The 22,174-nt window shown below is 41.1% G+C and overlaps 1 protein-coding gene across 1 annotated transcript in view; it reads left to right on the top strand.

The window, feature by feature from the left end:
- The window catches only part of Col28a1 (collagen type XXVIII alpha 1 chain), a 160,085-nt gene that overhangs the window by 32,180 nt on the left and 105,731 nt on the right, over positions 1-22,174 (top strand). The window contains exons 12-13 of the mRNA XM_005363713.3: positions 14,205-14,273; positions 15,208-15,276. Of these exons, the coding sequence (XP_005363770.1) occupies positions 14,205-14,273; positions 15,208-15,276 (138 nt within the window). The remainder of the gene's footprint in view (positions 1-14,204; positions 14,274-15,207; positions 15,277-22,174) is intronic.

Genomic DNA, 22,174 nt, shown 5'->3' with positions numbered 1-22,174 from the left:
TCCAGTTAAAATTTAATTGTGATAAATTATATGTGATATTAAATTACTCAGAATTTCTTTTCTTCTATCCTCCTTCTTCTTCCTTTTTATCCCTCACTGCATTTTCCTGCTCTTCCCTGTCTTTTCCCATTCCTTTTTTCTTTCACTCTCCAACAACAACAACAACAACAAAGTCTTCTGCTGAATCCCACGTCACCCTTGAACTCGGATCTTTCTGCCTCTACCACAAAGTTCACTGCCAATTGAAAGATGCCTCTTTCAGCCAGACTCATAATTCTAGCTACTCCAGTGGACGATACAGGCAGAACACAAGGCCAGCTTGGGCAACTTAGTAAGACTTCGTCTCAAAATTAAAATAAATGAATAACATAGAAGGAAAGTAAGAGAACTTGGCTGTATAGTTCAGTGGTTGAGTACTTACTTAGTATATAAGACTCTGGATTAAATCCCCAGCAGCAAACATGCCCCCACCCCCAACGAGTTCAGGCAATTCTGGGGAATGTACTGGGTGTGACTTGGAAATTGTGAGGTAGAAATGAGTTTTCCTGTCTATGTTTCATTATATTTCTGATTTCAGGTAATAAATTTAGTGTGCTCTTTTTTCTTCTCCTCCTCCTTCCTCTTCCTACTCCTACTTTTGATTCTTTCTTATTTATTTCATGTTATGATTATTTGCCTATATGTAAGATATGTCCACTATGTACATGGCTTATGACTGCAGAGGCCAGAAGAGAGGAGCATAAAACCCTTGAAACTGGAGTTGCAGGCAGTTGTGAGATGCCACGTGGATGCTGGGAACTGAACCAGCGTCCTTTGGAAGAGCAGCAAGTGCTCTAAACTTCTGGTCCATCCCTCTAGTGCCTGGTCTCTTAATCCTTGCTTTGAAATTATTAGTACTTTCTTGTAATTTTTGATATTTTCAGGCCTGTTCATCAGAGGTATGACACATTGATCATTGGCTAAAGTTTTTTTTTTTTTTTCATTTTATACATTTGTGAGTATACTGTCTTAAGAATAAGGTTTTGGGGAACAATCCCATCTTGCCTCTTGGGATGTGCTTCTAAATTGTGACCATGTAATGACCTTCTTTGGTCTTCAGTCTGAAAATCATGTTATGTTGCAATTATATTGTTTTTTTTTCTTTTCATATATTATTTGGTTAGAAAATATTTTAAGAAATTGTGGTTGAAATTTATGTAAAAAAAATCTGTAGATTTTAAGCAGTCTGAATTATTTTCTAATGAGCCTGGGCAAGGTTATTTATCCTCACACCTCTACACTCAGAGCTAGCATTTATTGTACATTTCTTATGTGACGTGTACAGTTCTTAATATGCTACTGCCAACATTGCCTCCTGGGGCGTGATTTATTCTTATCCCACTGTTATACAAATTAAGCTTCTGAGGTTCCAAGAATGTGAGCAATGCTCTCAGGCTCTTAGAGCCAGAAACCATCCACACCAGGGGATAAAGTCTGCTTTTATCCGCGATGCGATATTTACTCTCCTTCAGAAAACAAATGCTGAATTTCCTGAATATTTGACCGGAGACCAGTGCGTTTCTTATAGTCAGCGTGGAAATGACATCTGTTGCCCTCTAAGTGTGAGAAACAGTTTTTTGAAAGGTCATTTCTGCTTGCTTATAATGATCACACGAAATCACAGGAAAGAAAGAAGGAAATTGCCTGGAAAAAAGAAACTGTTCTAACTGCACTTTCAACTACTGTGTCGCTAACAGCCCAAAACAGCAACTGTACACTTATAACATTCACGAAGATTCCGTGAGAGTTTCTAGATGGGGCCTGCCTATGGCTTCGAATTATGAATGGTGTCTCTCATGAACTACAATCACTGTTTGTTGTTCTGGGTTGGATTTTTTTTTTTTTTTTTTCATCAAAGGTCTCCTCAACTCAGAAAAGGTGGCCAAAGAATAAAAAGAAAAAAAATAGCATTGCTAAATCAGGAAAAATGTGCCTCTGGCCCAGTTTCACCAATCATTTCTGCCATTAATACTTTCCACATGAAAAGTAACTCCTATTCTACCCTGAATGCCCTTGCTGCCATAGCAACAAAACACAGATTTTTCTTAGAAGGAAGCCTTGCTTCAGAAGCCTCAGGCTCTCCCATTCACAAGGATCATGTAATAGCTCTCAGAAGAACATCCCAACAGTCTTTGAAATCATTAGAAAAATAATTATAGACGTGCCCCAAACCCCTTATCCCTGGGACCAAGCTGAACTTGTATCCCCAGGAGAGACTGGCGCCCTAGAGACCCAGCACTGCCTACTTTCTCAAGGCGGGCTGTTGTCATTGGCCCAGGCTGTAATCAACAGGGTCCTCCGCTAGTTCTCCAGAATGCATCAAGATGGGGAGGCCTTTCAGCTGGTTCAAAATAATTCTGAACAAACAAGCACCGTGGGGGGTGGCGGGGACACCAGACTAAATGAGCCGCTCTTGCTGGTTCTTGAGACCCTTCTAAGGTTGTTTATAAGGGATAGTTCTTTCTCGAATCTCATGCAAATCTACTCTTTCTAGGACTCTGTCTGAGGGGAAAGAGCACATTATAGTACCTGTGAAGCTGCCTGTGACACTCAAAGGTGCCCCACAGGAGAACAGGTTGTTGATCAGGGCCAAAGAGCACTGGTGATACCCTGGTGCGTCTTTCAAGGAAAAGTACCACATAGCATTCCTCAAACTATTGGAATTGGTGATACTAATACTATATCACATGAACTTATTTTCAGAGGCAGCTGTCTTTCATATCCCACCTTGCACTGTTCTGGGATATCCACAATATTTTCTAAAGGATTTTTTTTCTTGGGGTTTTCTTCTTGCTTTTTAGGTTCAAGTATAAGAAACACTAACTCTTACATGGGAGCCTTTGCCTTTGTGTTCAGTTTAGCTTCAGAGACACTAAGAAAACTCAGAGACATCAAGAGGGGCAGTGGGTGGTGCAGGGAGCTGAATGAGTGTCTATTTGGAATAGCCAATTATTTTTCTAACATTATAAACTGGGCACTATGGTATAGCGTTTAGCGTTCACCCACCAATAGATATTCCTGTGTATTAATTAAAACGTTCTTCATGCTTTCAGGTTCTCCTCAAAGTGGTAAGAGGGTGATATGTGTGTGACCTAGAGTCTTATGTTTTTTATAATGTTAATATTTTATGGGGATAGAAATATCACTCTGAAGTCACAGTAGTTTTAAAATGCATTACTTTTGGCTATTATTAAAATACTTTTTTGACTCAGAGTTAGTGTAGTAGCTCTAGGAAATCTAGGACAGTGGCTCTCCACCCATGGGTCACAACATCCTCAACAACCCTCAGTCTCCAAGAAATTTATATTATGATTCCTAGCAAAATAACAGTTATGAAAGTAGCAAAGAAAATAATGTCATGACTGGGGGTCCCCACATGAGGAACTGTGTTAAAGGTTTACAGCATTAGGAAGGTGGAGAACCACTGCTCTTGGGGATTAACCTACTAACCATGACTAACATTTCCAGTTGTGGTTTGGAAACAGTTAAATACCATAATAAGAAAAACTTAAAGAATTTTAGATTTCTCTTCAAATAAGGATCAAGTATAAAAGGTCTCAAACAACTCATTGCTTTACCAACCTACCAACGACGGCTCGTAACGTGATATGTAGTATCTTATAACCTGATGGGACGTAAGCCAGAGAAAGTTTCTGCAGTGTTTGTGATTCTCGGTGAAAATAACGAATCAAGAGCGTTTCCAGGCTCACAATCCTCTAAGCACGTTGGTTGTATTTTGGACTTTGTGGAAAGCGATTCTAAAAGAGCACTTGAATATAGCAGCTTCAGTCTTGGGCTCCCTGGTTCTCGTAGGGGGCTGACGGTTCTAGACTGTGATGGGTCAGTGCAGAGGAAGGAGAGCTTTTTAATTTTCATTATAATATTTATTGAGTGAATAATACTGACCAAATTTTGAGACTCTTTTGCTTTCAGAGATGCCGAAGTCTAGATATTATTTCTGTTCCAAATCTAATTAAAGGGAAGAAATTGTTAGGAGTTCAGCAGTTCCTGATGTGGAAAGAGCTTTGACTTGCATGAACATCTGCTCACCAGGAATTTAAGCATGGTTATTAATTTATCTGCCATGAGACAACTCATAGTGACAACTTGAAAGGGTTGCCAGAACATATGGGGGTATCAGCCAATGACTTCAAGGCAGATGTTCTACATGCCTAAACCTCTGATCTCTATGACTCTGGCAGCTGGGGTGGACTGTGTTCATGCATGTACAAGTTGTATCTATGCAGTCAGAGCCTGCCAACACAGAAGCTCCCGTGACCCAAAAGATCAGAAAAGCTGCCAACACTTCCCAGGACATTTCTGTGTGTAGCTCATATGCCTAGCTACATTGAGTACTAGAGAGACTAGACCCAGCCACATGCTCAGAGGAACGCCAGGGTTTTTATAATAATATCAACTGCAATAGCAAATTTGCAGGAGAAGCAGCTCATTCCAAGGATAAGGCATTCATTAAAATTGTAAAGTACACATTACCTAAAATAATGTGAACCGCTGAGGAAAACTCATTGGAATTCAACACGCTAACAACGTGATTTAACAGATATTATTTGTGCTTCATTTTTATCATTTCAGTGAACTTTGTATGAACCAAACAATATTTGCTCCTTCTAGCCTTCAAGTGTGCATTTTAAAGAAACATATTCCACTGTCAGACCGATTACCCCTTTCCGTAAGCCAGTGGTTTTGTTGCCGCAGGAATGAAACTTGAATGTTTTCCAGCAACTTACTTTGTGCAAGAGAAACCGAAAGTGCCTGTCAGAGGTGCAGTTTTGAAAATCTCTCCGGAGTGGCTTCTACGAGTCTTTTATTTTAGTGAAAGCGCCATTCATTTCTCTAGCTTTTGTTGTGTGTGAGGGAGCGTGACTTTGTGACCAGATAGCCCTGCATGAACTGTCATTTCTGCCTGACCAACATGATCACAACTGACAACCCTTTGCTACAGTTATTGAAATCTAATAATACTGTTAGTTGTAGTTTTTCCCAGTTGTTTTCATAAAATGTTTTCTTTAGAAGACACAGATGGGCAAATGTGTCTGTGGCCAAGTAGATGGTATTTTAAAAAATATTTAAAATTGGAACTGTGAAATAATGGTGGTCCCACAGTGCAGTGTGTTAATTATAATTTTATATATAAAGTTCCAGTGTGTAATCACAGTATTGCAAAGTATAATTGACATTAGTTTTCTTTTTTTTGTTTTTTAAATTTATTTATTTATTAAGGATTTCTGCCTCCTCCCCGCCACCGCCTCCCATTTCCCTCCCCCTCCCCCGATCAAGTCCCTCTCCTAGCAGACAATGAGGACTACTGAGAACTCAAGAACAATGGCAATGGGTTTTTGATCCTACTGTACATACTGGCTTTGGGGGAGCCTAGGCAGTTTGGATGCTCAACTTACTAAACCTGGATGGAGGTGGGCGGTCCTTGGACTTCCCACAGGTCAGGGAACCCTGATTGCTCTTGACATTAGTTTTATCACTGATACAGTCACACATTGATTCTGTAGTCCTTAAGTACCTGAAATGGAATGCGAGTTGCTTCATTAAGTTCTCTTTTCTCTTGGTGTTCATCTTATCATATTTGTCTTGTCTTCCCCCGAAAGATCTTCAGTTGTGAATATATTATAACTCTGAAATTTGTGCCCTTCATCCTACTCCCAGAATCAAATGGGTTTTAAAACTCTTTAAAAATTAAAAGTACACGACTTTAAGAGACAGTTGGCAATGGTAGCTGAGGGCGCCATCTCTGCTGCCAAGCTATGAGGCTGACAGAAGTGTTAGACTTTTTTGGCTGTGTGATTTGGCATGCTAATTCGCTTCCCTGTGACTCAGCTTTGCTTCCCATGTTCTGAGTTGATCAAATATGTTGTGAGGGCAGGATAAATTAATATATGCAAAACATCCACTTAGATTCTGTTCCAGAGTGAATCCCACGCATGCTGCCAAGTTTTCGGAAGCAACTGAATCTTTTGACAGCCTTCCTCAGAGCATCCGAAGTCTGTTCTTCCCCAAAGTAAGCCTTTGTCACAAAAAAACTTTCACTGGAACAAGAGAAAGTAGGTGCTCAAAATGGAGAACAATTCAAATGTTCTTAATGATTATTGACTCTCCTGTGCCCTCCTTTCTGCTTGGCTGTCTTAACAGAAAGGCCTTTCTAACTTTCCTCCTCTGTCTCTGCACAGGCTTTTTACTAGGTTTCTATTGAGAATGTAGCCTGGCCACATTTGAACCATTTTGCACAAAGAAAATGCTCATAGTTACACTTTTTTCCTTTTGAAAGCATTAGAACATTTATTATAAGACTCATATTTAGTATCACTTGTATCTCAGAAACGACTCAAAGAAGTTGCCAAAACCTCCTTTCCATGATGAAAGGGACCCAATGGTTAAACTGCTCATAATTATAATGAGTTTCAATGAATTGGGTAGCCTCTTCCATCAGTAGTTCTCAACGTTTTTAATGCTGCAACCCTTTAGTACATGTTGTACTGAGTTCCTCATGTTGTGGTGAGCCCAAACCATAAAATTATTTTCCTTACTACTCCATAACTGTAATTTTGCTATGGTTATGAATTGTAATGTAAATATCTATGTTTTCTGAAGGTATTAGGTAACACCTGTGAAAGGGTCATTTGATCTTAAAGGGGTCATGGCCCACAGGTTGAGAATCACTGCCTTACATTGCTTATTATTTTAGAGAAAGGAAAGGTTATCTTTGGTTAGAGTCAGTGATTGGTACATAAGTGTTAGATTTTCTTTGCCTGAACATTCTTGAGAATGTTAGCTTAAGATCTTTATTGTTATATCATTACTTTTTTAGCTAAAAAAAATCATTAATTATGTTAGGTGAGTTTGAAGGAAAAATTGTGTAATAGTCACTTGGCATTATTATGCATTAATAATTACATGCCTAAACCACTTGCCTTTATTGAAAATTTAACTCCAAAGTAGAATTCTCAGACCCACAGTTTCTCCCAGATCTGAGCAGGTATCCATACTGTCACTGCTCCCTTGCTCACCAAACATCTGATGCTTAGGAGTGTGCATGAATAACTATAATTAGCTAAGCACTGAGAAATCAAAGGGTAGGAAAAATCTCACTAATCCTCTTCCTTAGGCTGGTAGTGGAGGCTTGGAACCACATTAACACATAGGAATGTAGACTTGCAGAAAAATGGTGCTCTCATATTGCAGCAAGTTTCATCCCATCAGGGGATTCTCCTTTAAGCATGGTATTTAAAATATGATCTGAAGGGTAGATAGTAAAGGCCATAAGAACCCCCAAGGTAGAGGGGGAAGCATGTCCTAAGATCTCATGGCAGAAAAGAGCAGGTCATGCACAAGGGACAGAAAGAAGGCATGAAGGCCACTGCTACTAAAGCAAAGAGGTGACTGCGAAGGACTGGAGAGGCTGTGGTGCCATGCTATGGATCACCTTGCATGGACCTCTCTTTTATTGGGCTAACAAAGGGAAATGTCTCAGAAGGGTTGTTTCAGGTTAAAATAAAAAGGGAAAGATTTCTCTGGTAGCAATGGAGGAAGCAGATTGGAGGGTGCTAGATTTGTAGGTTGCCTATTAAGGATGCTGTGGTTTGGAACAAAAGATATTGATCTGGTGTGTGCTGTAGAGATGGATAAACTCAGGAGAGAGTTAAGAGGCATGTCTACATTTTACATGGATGCCTCCTGGGTTCTGGTTTGACACAAGAGGGATGGACTGTGGATATAATCACATCGACGGAGAATACTAGAAAATGGCCAGGTCTAGGAGAGAAATATCCTTAGTCTGTACTTCAAAATGTCCAGTCCCTTTTGCAAGTCTCTGTTTCCCAGACTTCCCTGAAGATAGTTTTGTAGGTTTTCAGAACACAGTGCACAGTGTAGAGTTGGTACTGTCCATGGTTCTGAATCAAGACCCTGGCCTTTTATTCTTTCCAAAACTCATAGTCATATGAGGTTCTTGAGCACTTGGAATGTGTTTTATACAATTGTAATTTCTTCAAGCCTAAGGTACACATGAACTTCAAAGATGGTACTGAAATAATGAAAAACATAATCATTAATACTTTAAAATATTGATAACGTATTGAAATATTTCAGGTGATAAGTAAAACTGTTATTACCTATAATTCATCTATTTCTATTTACTTCCTTAAAGTAGCAACTAGAAAATTTAAAATCATATTTGGTGCTTACTGTATAATTTCCCCTGCACACTACTGTTCTTGGCAGGGACCCTATTGTCACCCTATTCCTAGCTCTTTGAGTCTACCAAGCTTCTTGCTGTCCAAAGAATATCTGATATCATTCTTTTCTCTTCTTCAATTGTTTTGCTGTTCTTCTTCTGTATTGGAGTAGATAAAATTACCATCTCTTTGTTGGTCTCAAATATCTTCCCTACTGTAATAAACTTTCAGAACTCCTGGGGCAGAATTAAATATTTCTTCCTAAGAGATGCACATATTCTGTTAGTATCTAAGAGATACAGCCAATCCATATGCTTGTGCATACGCTCTTATTTGTTTATCTCTCTGGGAAGACTATAAACATCTGCAAAGTATGGATGGAATGTGAGTCATGACTCTGATTTATCAACTGATACTCAATTACAAACATAGGTTGCTGTTCACCAGGTATTTGTTGAGCACCAGACCTTGTAGCAGGTTGGTCAATAAAGCCTCAGTGAATAACGATCGAATGTTCACATAATAAACAGCTAAAGTATATGCTTGAATATGGCTTGAGAATTTTACAGACAACATTTTGAGTCTTCTCAATAGTCCTGTAAGGTACATACGATCCTCCTAGTTTTGCATTTTGGAATCTCATAAAAGATCTCATATTGCAAATGAAGGAACTAAGTCCATTGGACGAAATGGCTCCAAGGTCATGTTTTTATTTTCCATGTGGTTCTATGCACAATGAAAAGTGGGTTCGAAATGCAGATTATATTCTTCCACTCTGAAGTGGGGGCAAAGCATATTCCCTAGGGTTGTTTGGAGACTGAATCTGTGTGAAGCAGCAGGGCAGTGTTTATACATAGTAGGTTTCATTTCATACCGGAATCTCCTCTTGAGGCCTAGAACAACAGAGGCATTTGTAATTTCTGAGAAGGATCAAAATGGTCCACCGGACCTACTCATTGCCCCGCAATGCTCATACTTCCATTCACAAGGAAGGCATGGAAAATAAACCATTAAACCTCCATGGGGTGAGGCATCTCAAACCAGTTCTCTTTTAATGCTTTCTTGTGGTTCTGGTGGTCAAGGAAAGTGAAATGGAGAAATAGCAACTATGGTTAGTGTTGCAGGCACATGATTTATACATGTATGCACACATATATGTGTGCTGCTCAGGCAGGCAGGAAAAACAGAGGCAAAGGACCAAGTCTGGAGTCTTCCCATGCTTGTGCTGTCCTGCTGATTTCCCAGAGAGCAATTCGGAGTCTTCTGCATGGCATCTCACTGAGGTCGCCTGTCTCACAATGACTATCACTTTCTTTACCATCGTGGGCACGGCAGGAAAGGGGAAAGAGAAAATACAAAGGGAATAACCATTACCCCTATGTCAGGGCTTGTTTACGGGTCCTATGTTGTGACACCAATCTTCTGGGAATAAAGTTTAAGTTGGTAGCATGTGGGCCGTGTTCCAGGAAGGGGAAGCAATCCTTCCACAGTCTTCATATCCCTGTAATTCTTTTGAAAAATCAGCATGAAGAAATCACCAGGTAGACGAAGGGGCACCCTGGGCTCACAGGTAGGGCGGCTTCTTCCCTTCTTGATGCTCTAGCCCCACACTCTCACTTTGCACAGCGACCACTGAACCAATTCTCTGTCAGCACGTAGAAGAAGCTTCTCTCTCTCTCTCTCTCTCTCTCTCTCTCTCTCTCTCTCTCTCTCTCTCTCTCTCTCTCAGTTTTGAGGCAGGGTTTCTTTATTTAGCTTTGGAGTCTGTCCAGGAATGCACTTTGTAGACCAGGCTGGCCTCGAACTCACACAGAGAGATTTGCCTGCCTCTGCCTCCTGAGTGTTGGAATTAAAGGTGTGCCACCACAGCCAGGCCAGGAGAAACTTTCCTGGAAACCCGGGCAGCAGTTATTTCCAGTCATACTTAGCGCAAGTGTTTTCTGATCTGTTATGACACAGAGCTGGATTTAAAAGGATCAAAACAGAATAAGTGATCTTAAGGTTTTGTGTTACTATTGCATTTTTTTTCTAAAGCTGGTCTTTTAAATTTAAGGAAGCAAAAATTAAAGAAAAATGTGATTTTTTTTTGAAAAAAGACTAGCTAAGCAACAGGTTAATTTCTAAAAGATTATAAAAATTGACTTGATAGCCAGGTGGTGCTGCTGTACTTCTTTAATCTTAGGAGTACTTAGGAGGCAGAGGCAGGCGGATCTTTGTGAGTTCGAGGCCAGCCTGATCTACAAAGTGAGTTACAGTACAGCTAGGGCAACCCTGTCTTGAAAAACAAAAAAACAAAACAAAATAAAGCATAAAAACTGACAGAAGGATACCATTAACACAATAACTTCTTAAATTATTTTTCAAAATAAGTCATTTAGCTAAAAAAAACCCCATCCCAATGAATATGTTTAAAATATTAAGGCTGTTTTAAAAATTTTAACATTTTTATAGAGTAACCTTTTTCTTTATAGCTGGTATTTTTTTAAAATAAAGTAGGTTATCTTACACCAATATTAATAGAAAATTTTTTATCTTGGAAAAACTAGCTATGTGTATTTTAAAGGAATATCTTTGCTATTTGGGAGGACTGTTTGGACATTAACCGTGTACCATGTCCATTTGGGGATTCGTTAATTATTGAAATAAAGCAGAGAATAGAAAGTGGTCAAAGTTCTGCTATAGTTATGATTTTAGAATAACTTCATTGCAGATAACTACATGCATCTTTTTTAAACCTTCTCAAAATAAATATTAAAAAAATAAAATAAAAAGCATCAAGGGTCAACCAGAAGGCAGAGGGGGTGAAGGTGCTTGCTGCCAATACTGGTGATCTAAGTTTAATACCTGGGAAGGATATTGTCTTCTGACCTCCATCTGTGTGCCATGGCAAGGAAGCCCACACATACATACCCAATAAATAATAAATATAAATGTAATAAAACATTAAATAAAACCAAACAACCCAACCACCTAGACAGCCTCCTGTTTAGTATTTTTCCTAGATGCTGATTCGGGGTGGGGATTATACCGTATTGTCTGTCAACTGTTTGCCTTCTTCAGAGAAAATGCCCATGCTACATCTAGAAAATAAGTGAGAAGCATGTCTTAAATTTCTCTGTATCTATTTCACGGTTCTTCACGTAGCAAGTATACAGTGTCCCCCCCCCCTTTTTTTTTTTTTTGGTTTTTCGAGACAGGGTTTCTCTGTGGCTTTGGAGCCTGTCCTGGAACTAGCTCTTGTAGACCAGGCTGGTCTCGAACTCACAGAGATCCGCCTGTCTCTGCCTCCCGAGTGCTGGGATTAAAGGCGTGCGCCACCACCGCCCGTACAGTGTCCCTTTATGGACTGATGGGACCCGCTACCCATATGGGGCTCATATAACATAGATGGGCATTTCAGCCTGGGTGGAAAATGGAGACGCTGCAGAGAGGAAAGCTGCATCTCCAGAGAGCTGAGTCTTTTCGAGCCTTTGCTTGTATTTTAAGATTAAGAAAACAGAGTCAAATCAGTATGAACTTTTGTGTCTGGAATGAAGAGAAAGAGAGAGAAATTCCACAGACAAGAATGTGTAAAATAAGAACAGCCTTTAGCAGCCCGATGCAGAACATTTGGAGAAAACAAGAGCATCTGTGGAATTTCAAAAGGAAGAAATTCCGCTTGATTGACCTGCCAGACTGACTTTTCTCAGTAGCCTGAGCAGCAGACAGCTGTAAATGCCATCACCCAAATGCCAAAGGGTCATGAACTCTGATCCTGAAGGTTTCCTGTGTTTTGATTAATTTTGCATCTGGATATATATTTTGGGAAGTTGAGTTTTTCTTCTGATTCTTTTTCTTTTTACAGTTGGTCGAAGCCAACAGACTTCTTTAAAGCCATGTTCTTCCATGCCAGTATAACATTCCTTTGGTTGCTATCTGTCCCTTCCAAAGTCACAGGTCTCTGGGGGAAAACAAAAGCTAGTGAAAGCCCCTTTTTGTGTTCCTGAACTTGAGTGAAGTCTGGTCTCGGCGTGTCTAACTTTACCTCTTGCAAACATAAAGAGAAATCTTTAATGTGAATAAAACCTAACCTTGATGACAGTGGCTAGAAATATTCCTTAATAATTTTAAATAAATTAAAGGGTCATGTGTGAATATAAAAATTTGGAAAACATACTAAAATTAATCAAAGTTATAGGTAATTAAAACTTTATATGTATGTTTTAAGATACATGACAAGTTTTCCACAATAAAGATGTATTATTTTGAGAACTGGAACAATTTAACCTTACATAAAAAGCAATTTGGAATTTTTACCCATAATCATTTCTCAAGACCTTCTGAGATGCCTGAGTCCTCTGAGGATGCACCTATGAGTATAACAGTGAGGTGTGAGCTGGAGAAGCCAGGTAACCTGTCTGGACTCAATGGGAATCTATCATCCAGTTCTAGGATGCCTAAGTTTTCTTATGGTCCTACCACAGAGGGGGCCATATTAGCTGAAAATGGATTTAAAGAAAAGTAGACTATAGGTAGGATCCACTACTAACATGTTCTTTAATATTATATTTATTTACTTATTTGCTGAGCGTCTTTCTAGCTCCAGACGGGGCATGTTTTTAAATTATTGTATTCCTTTTTAAAGTTTAATTAATTTTACATCCTGACAAAAACTTCCTCTCCCTCTTTTTTCCCATTCCCTCCTGCTACCTCCCCTGTCTCCCACCCTGTTGGAGGGAGCTATGGGCTGCATTCCTGCCACCTGGCTCCCAGCCGCCTGGCTAGCTTATGCCCCGAAATAACGACACACAAACTGTATTCTTTTAAACACTGCTTGGCCCATTAGCTCTAGCCCTTACTGGCTAATTCTCATATCCCGATCAACCCATCTCTAATAATCTGTGTAGCACCAGTCTTACCTGGAAAGATTCAGCATGTCTGACCTGGCGGCTGGCTCCATCGTGTCTGCCCCGGAGAGCAGAAGCAAAGCATGGCGTCTGTCTGAGGCGTTTTACCTCACTTCCTTTTCCTCCCAGCATTCTGTTCTGTTTACTCCGCCTATCTAATTTTCTGTCCTATCAGGGCCAAGGCAGTTTCTTTATTTAACCAATGACCTTCCTCCATCACCACCCCCCCTCCCCTCAATCCTTACTCCTCCTCTGTTCCTGTTCAGAGAGGGGCAGACCTCCTGTGTATCAATAAAGAATGGCATATCAAGTTGCAGTAGTATTAAATGCCTCCTCTTATATTGAGGCTGGGCAAGGCAATTCAGTATAAGAAATAGGTTCCTAAGTTCCTAAGAGCCAGATGAAGTCTTAGGGACATCTCCTGCTTTCACTGTTAACAGTCCCACAAGTGGACAGAGCTACATAACTGTCACATGTATGTAGAGGGCTTTGGTTGGTCCCATGGAGGCTCCCTGGTTGTTGATTCAGACTCTGCGAGTTCCTATGAGCCAGGTCAGGTGACGCCTTTGACCTCTCTGGCTCCTGTAATCCTTAGATGACTGGAAAGGGAGGGGACTTTTCAGGGTCAGGTAGAAACCTGTTGCAAGGGAAACTCCCACAAATCTACAAAGATGACCCCAGCTAAGACTCCTAGCAATAGTGGGGACGTATCTTAAACTGATCATCTCCTGTGATCAGAGTGGTGACTGATTATCACCAGAGAGCCTTACCTAGTAACTGATGGAAACAGATACAGCTAAACATTAGGCTGAGCTCAGGGAATCCTGCCAAAGAGAGGGAGGAAGGACTATGAAGAATTATAAGAGCCAGAAAGGTCAATGAATATTATGTTTATTTTTATTATGATTTAAAATATATTTAAATGTGTATTTAAAAGGTATGGATAACTGAGTGCAGGGACTGTGTACTAGGTTTTGCTGTTGTTCTCTGAGCTCCCATAACAAACCTTTACACCAAAGAACTGCTCGACAAATACTATTGAGCTGACCTAACATGACCCTATTTTTCACTCTAGGGTGAGCCAGGTCCTCCTGGTCCTTATGGTCCCCCAGGAGCCCCTGGTATTGGGCAGCAAGGTGTTAAGGTAAGGATACTTGCTTCTTTGTGCAGAGATGCATTTTCTGCAGCAGTTAGGTACATTTTGGGTCCTTGGACACTGCAGCATTGTGGTCTCAGACAGTTACAGTGAGAATAATCAAGATGCATTTTGATTTGGTTGGAATAAAAACTTTGGTGTGTCTCCAAATATCCCACCTCTCATAATGCACACATGGTTCTGTTGGGTTTCTTGGGCTTTATACACTAATGTGCAAATATACTATTGGGAAGTGTGTCATCTTAATATGTAAACTCCTGTCTACTCATATAACATGGGCAGAACCCAGAGGCCCACATCACTGAGTGAGTAAAGGCTGGCAGGGAAATCTGTAAGAAACTACAGAGGTAGGGAGCATCCTGGGGTGTTCCGTGTAATGCTGAACATGTGAGAGAGCAGCCTTGTGTACTGATTTTAAGTGGACCTTGTGGTCCAGAGAATAGGCTTTAATATATAACTGAAGGGGGGCGGCGAGTTTTCTTCAGTTTGGTTAGAAGGCAGTCAATTGCTCCCAGGCACAACATGTCAGCAATGACAACACAGAGACTCCAGGGGGAACTTACAAGGCACAGTTACTAGAGAAAGGTTCTTTGGAAGGAGATCAAGTGTGAGACAGAGTTTAAGAACAGATGAAATGAATAGCATGGGGACAAGGAAGGGATGGCATCTTAGGACAGTGGGGGGAATAGTCACATCTTATCTTGGCCATCACAGGAGCACACGCAGTTCCTCTCCAGTTGCTTATCCGGGCAATTTGTTTGCTTCAATTCACATTCAAGCCAAGTAGCCTTCTCTGAATATTTTTGTTGTTCTTGAACATGAAAAGTTTGGCTATTATCTCTGTTGAAATCCACTGCACATTTTCTATCATCTTATTATTTATTTAAAAACTCACCGTGTAACTCTGCTCTTCCTGTTTCAGGGAGAAAGGGGCCAGGAAGGAAGAACAGGAGCTCCGGGACCGATTGGAGTTGGTGAACCTGGACAGCCAGTAAGTGGCAAAGAAATGGTAAAACATAATTCTTATGCATTTGTTCTGGTAAAAATAAATGAGCAAGTGACCCTACTTTGTATGGTTTCATGTTAAAAGGTACTTCAATAATAGAAGTATGTAAGAACCAGATACATAATACTTTTCATGCTTGAAATAAGGCTACATGTATAGTGTGGTAGTTTGAATGTAATTGGTCCCCATAATCTCATAGGGAGTAGCATTATTAGAAGGTGTGGCTTAGTTTGGAGAGATGGCTCAGAGGTTAAGAGCACTGCCTGCTCTTCCAGAGGTCCTGAGTTCAATTCCCAGCAAACACATTGTGGCTCACAGCCATCTATAGTGGGATCTGGTGTCCTCTTCTGGCATAAAGTTGTACATTCAGAAAGAACACTCATATACATAAAATAAATAAATCTGTCTTAGAAGGTGTGGCTTTGTTGAAGTGGATGTGTCTTCATTGAAAGAAGTGTATATCAGTATATATACATATAGTGTGTGTGTGTGTGTGTGTGTGTGTGTATGATCTTTTCAGTTGATCTTCTCCCACTGTAGTCTCTTGTAAGATTAATCAGCTTGGCAAAGAAAAAGATTTTAATGTGTCGAAGTTTCCCAGGAGATGACAGCTCTGGATTATACCTGGTGGTTGACAGGACTGTAGCCCTGAGAACAATGGGTCTGGAATAAGGCTGCAAATCTTCTCATTACGTAATCCTTGTGAATGCTCTAAAGTTGGGATTGGTGGTGGGGCAAAGAGAAAGCCTGCTTTATTTGCAGCTTCCACCTTATGTAGCTTTGAAGTTTGCTATTGTTGGAAAAGGAAAAAAAAAGGTTCTGTCAAGAGAGATCTGAAGAGGAAATGAATAAAACATGACTCTTCTGTTATGAGGGTCTTCGTAACTTCTCAAGTCATCTTTCTTCTTAGCAGAGAGCTGTAGCCAGCTGACTAAGGCAGAAGCAGAAGCAGAAGCAGCTAGCTGCAGCCGTAGCCTCCCTGTGTGGTTTTGCATCGCATGTTGCCTTACGGAATCACTAACAGAAACATGTTTCTTTGTAGTACCTATGAATGAAACAGCAGTTGATTGCCTGAGGGTTTGTGTGTGTGTGTGTGTGTGTGTGTGTGTGTGTGTGTTGTCTATGGTTTCAGGGTTCTATGGGGCTGGAGGTGGGCATTGGATCCCCCGGAGTTGGAGTTGAGGGTGTTGTGAGCTTCCCCACTGTGGGTGTTGGGACCAGAATTGGGGTTTTCTGCTAATGTAGAAAGATCTCTAACTGCAGAGCCATCCCCTCGTCCTCGAATTTGACTTCTCTATAGAGCTTATATGTTTATCCCTTATTAACATTGGTCTGCATCATTTCATCCTACTAAATTATTTATTACTGTTGCGGTATTTTTTCAGCTAACATGTATTTAGTTTTACCCATATCTTTAACAGTCTCTTAGTTTATGATAACCTCCCTCTTTCATTCTCTCTCTCACTCCTTTCTTTGTTTTTTCTTTTTTTAACTTTTGTGTCTTAGACAGGGTCTTATGTGGCCCAGGCTTGCCCTGAGTTCCTTGAATTTCTGATCTTCCTGCCTCTACCTCCAGAGTGTTGGGTTGACAGGTCTGTGCTATTCCACTCATTATTTTGTGGTGCTGAGTGTTGAGCCCTGGGCTTCATGGATCCCAGGCTAGTGTTCCACTAGCTGAGCTATTGTACCAGACTTTCACCATTTCCACTTGCCAGATTTCTTTCCTTCTTTTTTAGAAAGTGCATTTTTAGTAGCTTTTTAGAGTGAAAATACATTAGCAGGAAGCTCAGTCTTTAGCTTATATATTTTTGTTTTCTATTAATTTCCAATTAATTAATTTTGTTTTCCATTTTAAACTTTTATTTATAATCTGTGTGTGTGCAGACATGTATGTTGGGGGAGAGCACTCACATACCATGGCATGTACATATAAGAGTCATTTCTCCTAGGCCTGTGCATATGGGCTACAGCTGTGTGGCTTGGTCTCTTTGTGAGGCCCTGGCAGCAGTGGAACCAGGTGTTATGGTAAAAATGAAATGCCGCAGGTTCCTGAGTAGAGGCAGTGGGCAGTGGGCCATGAGACAACAGCAGGCCATGAAGGCAACCGGTCCCAGGCAGGGAACCATGAGGCAGGTGAGAGACAGAGACCTATTAGGTACATCGTGCAGAGAAAGTGGGTATTTATTTAGTGGGTTATGGAGGGGAAAGGGAAAAGGGGGACAAGGAGAAAGAGGCAGAGAGAGAGAAAAAAGAGAAACAGAGACATAGAGAGAGCAGGAGAGGAAGGGGAGAAGTGGGGAAAAGGGAGAGAGGCAGAAGCTACCTCTTCAGAAGACAGACAGAAAGGAAGGAACTCAGGTTGTAAGTGGAAGGAAGACCTGCTTGCCTCAGCAGACAGGGAGGGAGTGGGCAGGGCTTTTCTCTTGAAGGGACAGGGCAGACCATTACACCAGGATCTATCCCTGTTGCATGGGCTAGCTTTTTGGAGCCCATTCCCTATGGTGGAATGTTACACTTAGTCTTGATGCAGGGGGAAGAGCCTTACCCTTTCTGAGGAATGCATGGGGAGCGGGCTGAGGGGAGGGAGCTGGGAAGAGTAGGAGAAGAGGGGAGGGGGACTATGATTGATATGAAAAATGATTAAAAGAAAGAGTCAGTTCTGCACTTTCATCATTGTTGGGGACCAGCCTCGACAAAAATACCTTTTCCAGGGTAGAGGCACGGGGATTTAGAAACGTAGTAAAGAATATGAAGATGCGAATGAAAAGAATAAAATGCAGAAACATATAAAATAGTACTGGGAGGGAATTTTTCAGTGAGTACTGAAAATTCGCCCGCATTTAATTTCCAACTGCTTAGAATACCCCTGATGCCAAAAGGTAAGAGTAAGACAAGAGACTTCATGAACATAATATAAGGATATGAACATCCCAGTTGAAAGTCATGGGCTACATTCATAGTTAAACATTCTGTTGCTAGAACAAAACCAGTCGCCAAATCATGCTCACACCCTAGACCAAAACATTTCTGTAGGCAAACCACTTCCTGGGTGGAAACCCAAGTTATTTTTGTAAAGGGAACTGGAACTTAGTTGGATCCTTAAACTTTTGTTTGAGGTAGCAGCTACTTCTCTATTCCTGGAGCACAAGGTCTGGCAATTGGCCATGCCTGTTGACAATAACCTCGAAGGAATTAGAGGAAAGTTCCAAACTCTCTGACCTTTGGTCAACAAGGAAATAGGCCTTTTGGGGCCTCCACACATGGGTTCTAGGGATTGAACTCAACTTGTCTGAGTTGGCAGCAATCCTCTTTACTTACTAAGCTTTCTCCCTGGCCCTTACGTTCTTCTTTTGGGGACAGAGGTTCAAGACAGGGTTTCTACTTGCTCTGTAGGCCAGGTTGGCCTTGAATTTACAGAGATTTGCTAGGATTAAAAGCCCCCCCTCCACCCAGGGATCTGCATTACCTGTTATTTTCACTGTCTAGCAACAACAATTGTGCCCTTTGCAATGTTTGCAGCATATTCACAACTTCTTAGTAATTTATCTTTTATCTAGCCACACTGTACCTAGAAGGCAAATGAAGGCTTAAGCTTCTTGCACCAATCACACCTTTGCATCTTTAGCACCCATCACAGAAGTCCATCTGATCTCCCTTTGTGGTCTAGGTGGAAATGTGTAGGTGAACACAAGCTATTTCAAATGGCCCTGGCCTAGGCTGTGCCTTTCAGAGCCAGGGGATCACTGTAATTCTCTCAAGATGTCCTTTAGTGATGGCTGTGGTGGCATAGGGGTAGTGAGGCTGGCTGTTTGATTGGCAGCCCTTTTGTTCTGGGAAGTCAGGGTATCAAGTGAGAGTCCAAATTTGTTAATTGGGGGAGTCAGAGGGCCCCAGCCCTCAAGCGATTTGCTCATTTAAAGAAGTTCTCATTTACTCTAAGGGTGATTTAACAGCTTTAACAGTGCCTAGAACCTGCCCAGTGCCTCAGGGAGTACGCAATCCTCTTCAGTGTTATGGTCACCACCGCTGCTTACAGGCCTGCATCAAGCATACCTCTTATTTTTGAGCCCTGAGATCTTTGCTGCTTTACTGGGCTCAGTTTTTATGACTCACTTAAGAGGAAATTTTATATTACTTGCCCTTCTGTTTGTAGCCAGAACACTTTCACGGTGTTTCCATAACATGCAATTCTTGTTTTCCAAGCTACAGTTATGCAAATTATACTGACACTGTGATGGTTTGCTATTTAATGGGAAAGGAAGATCATAACAAAGGCGAGGAAAAGCCTAGTACAAAAGTATTGTGTCAAATGTTATAGTAATATAAAAACCAGCCATGTGAGTTTTGTAACTACTTAGAAGTAGCAAGAAGATTGGGGAAGATTCTGCTGAAATCACTTTGCTTTTGCCTCTTTGCCTGACCATTTCTCGTGACCTCAGGTTTAGTACTAACTACTCCTGGTATCACAGTAAGTGTGACAAGTGTGCTGAGAGCTGTTAGCCTCTGTCTCTGTGTAACCACACTAGTGTGATGCTTATCCGGTAACGACTACTAATTCATAAAGAGGAAATTGGCCGAGAGTCTCCAGGTAATTTCTTTGTGTATGCAAGGTTATTCAAAGTACTTTCATAAAAAGTATGCTCTAAAGTAGAGCTCTAATTACTTTGAGGTTAAAAAATAAAATAGATGACACTGTTTGAAGATACTGGCCAATTTTTACTATGCATTAGCACACTTATCTCTAGTGCTTCACTTTATTAAGGGAAGTAATACTGTAAATATAATGAGCAATCATATTTTACCTCATTGTTAATGTATCCATAGTGCTTTTCACTGATGAGACTATACTAATTACATTTCTGCATTATACATATATTTGGTAAAAGTCAAATAAGTCTGTCATGGTTGTAATCGCTTCCCATGGCTTTTACAAAAGACGGTGAGATTGTTTATGGAAGCCTTTCTGTCTTTAAAAGCCTATACACAGGTCCAAGGATGTGGTAACTCAGTCGATAGGATGCTTGTCTAGCATACGGGAGGCTCTGAGTTCAATTTCCAGTGCTATGTAAACCCATTGTGGTAGTTCAGATTGTATCTCAGGACTAAATGCAATGTCTCCCCGTCTCTTTAAGAGACTTGCTCCACATACTCCCCTCCCCCCCCAGTCCTCATCTACTGAGGCAAGCAGATTTTCCTTCCATTTCCAGCCTGAGCCTCTTCTCATCTCTCTCCCTTCTCCCCACTTCTCCCCTTTCCCCCCTTCTCTCTCTCTCTTTCTCTCTTTGCCTCTCTTTCCTTGTCCCTCTTCTCCCTCTTTCTCCCCTTTCCCCTTCCCCATCCATCATCCACTAAATAAATACCTACTTTCTCTGCATGGCATGCCCAATAGGTCTCTGTCTCACCTGCTGTGTGGCTCCCTGCCTGGGACTGGCTGCATTCATGGTCTTTGTGTTCTTGTGGCCCGCTGCCCATTGCTGCCATTCAGGGACCCAAGGCATTTTATTTTTACCTTAACACTAAGGACATAAAGGCTGGGGAGCAGGAGTTCAGGGTCATCCTTGGTTACGGGGATTCGAGGTGTGTCTGGGCTACATGAGATCTTAGCTACACAAACACATACACAAATTAAAATTTAAAAATAAAAATGAACTCTCACATTTGTTTTGGGGGAGGTTATAAGGGTGGGAAGTAGACCTGGGAGGACTGGAAAGTAGAAGTGATTGGGTTACATTATTGATTATTTCTAATAACTAATAAAAATTTATGCTAAAAATAAAATGATACATAATCATTTGCAAGTAAGTGGTTTTGTACAACGGTAGTTTGCACTGCCTAATAATAAATTGAAAGCATCATTTTTCTAGTCCAAGAACCTGCAATTTCTCTTCTCTGGTTAATAACCACCTTTCTTCATATCTGCTTAGCTGAAGGACCCGAGAGCATACTAATGGTATGGACTATCATTACAGCTTATGGTGATTAATCCTTGGATCACTGGTTTTGAAATCACTTAACTGTGTGACCATGAGTATTAGCTATAAAAGTTACTGAGAGTGCCGATATTCTTGCTTTCACCTCAGCTGATGTGTTCTAGAAGTGCAGAGAAGGAAGGAAGGGGGATTGGTGTTGGTTCTGTTCAGTGTGCCTCTCCCCACACTGTTCAGTGTAAGCCAGTCCCCCAGAGACTGGACTGTGTGCAGGATTCCAGGAAAGGATGTGTGCATCTGCTGTGGGACTCTTTAGTCAACTCCAGCAATTGCGCATTGGGTGATTGACACTTAGGACAGCGTTTAACATTAGAAAAATGAAACTACTTATTTGAACACACAGTTGTTAATATGAAGTCCAACTTACTGTTGTACCTCATTCTAAAAGATACTAAAATGAGCGTTCAACTATCATAAAAGACTATTAACTCCCCGAGATGAAGGTGGGTCTGTCTGCTATTCCTAGACCCTAGCCCAGGCCCTTTTACCTACTCGGTATTTGCTATATTGGTGCGCATTCGGTTGCTGTGATAAAATGCCATTACCGAAGAATTTGGCAGTGGTGGTTTGGCCGCATTTCAGCTTACAGGTTATGGTCCATCACTGAGGGAATCAGCCGTGGTATAAGGTCATGCACAAACCTGGCAGCAGGAACTGAAGCAGAGGCTGTGGAGGGAAAGCCGTTTACTGGCTTGCTCTCCATGTCTTGCTCAGAATGTTTTTATACAGCTTAGGACCACCTGCCCAGTGATGGCATCACCCATTGTGAGCAAGGCCCTCTCATATCAATAATTAATCAAGAAGGAACACCCTGCATGCATGCCCACAGTCCAATGACAGAGGCAATCCCCTAGTCAAAGTTTCTGTTTGTGAGTCTAGTTTGTATCGAGTTGACA

This window comes from Microtus ochrogaster, linkage group LG10, assembly GCF_000317375.1.
Source record: "Microtus ochrogaster isolate Prairie Vole_2 linkage group LG10, MicOch1.0, whole genome shotgun sequence".
Lineage (NCBI taxonomy): Eukaryota > Metazoa > Chordata > Mammalia > Rodentia > Cricetidae > Microtus > Microtus ochrogaster.
Note: the sequence above shows the minus strand (reverse complement) of the source record. Positions and strands in the feature narration are given on the sequence as shown.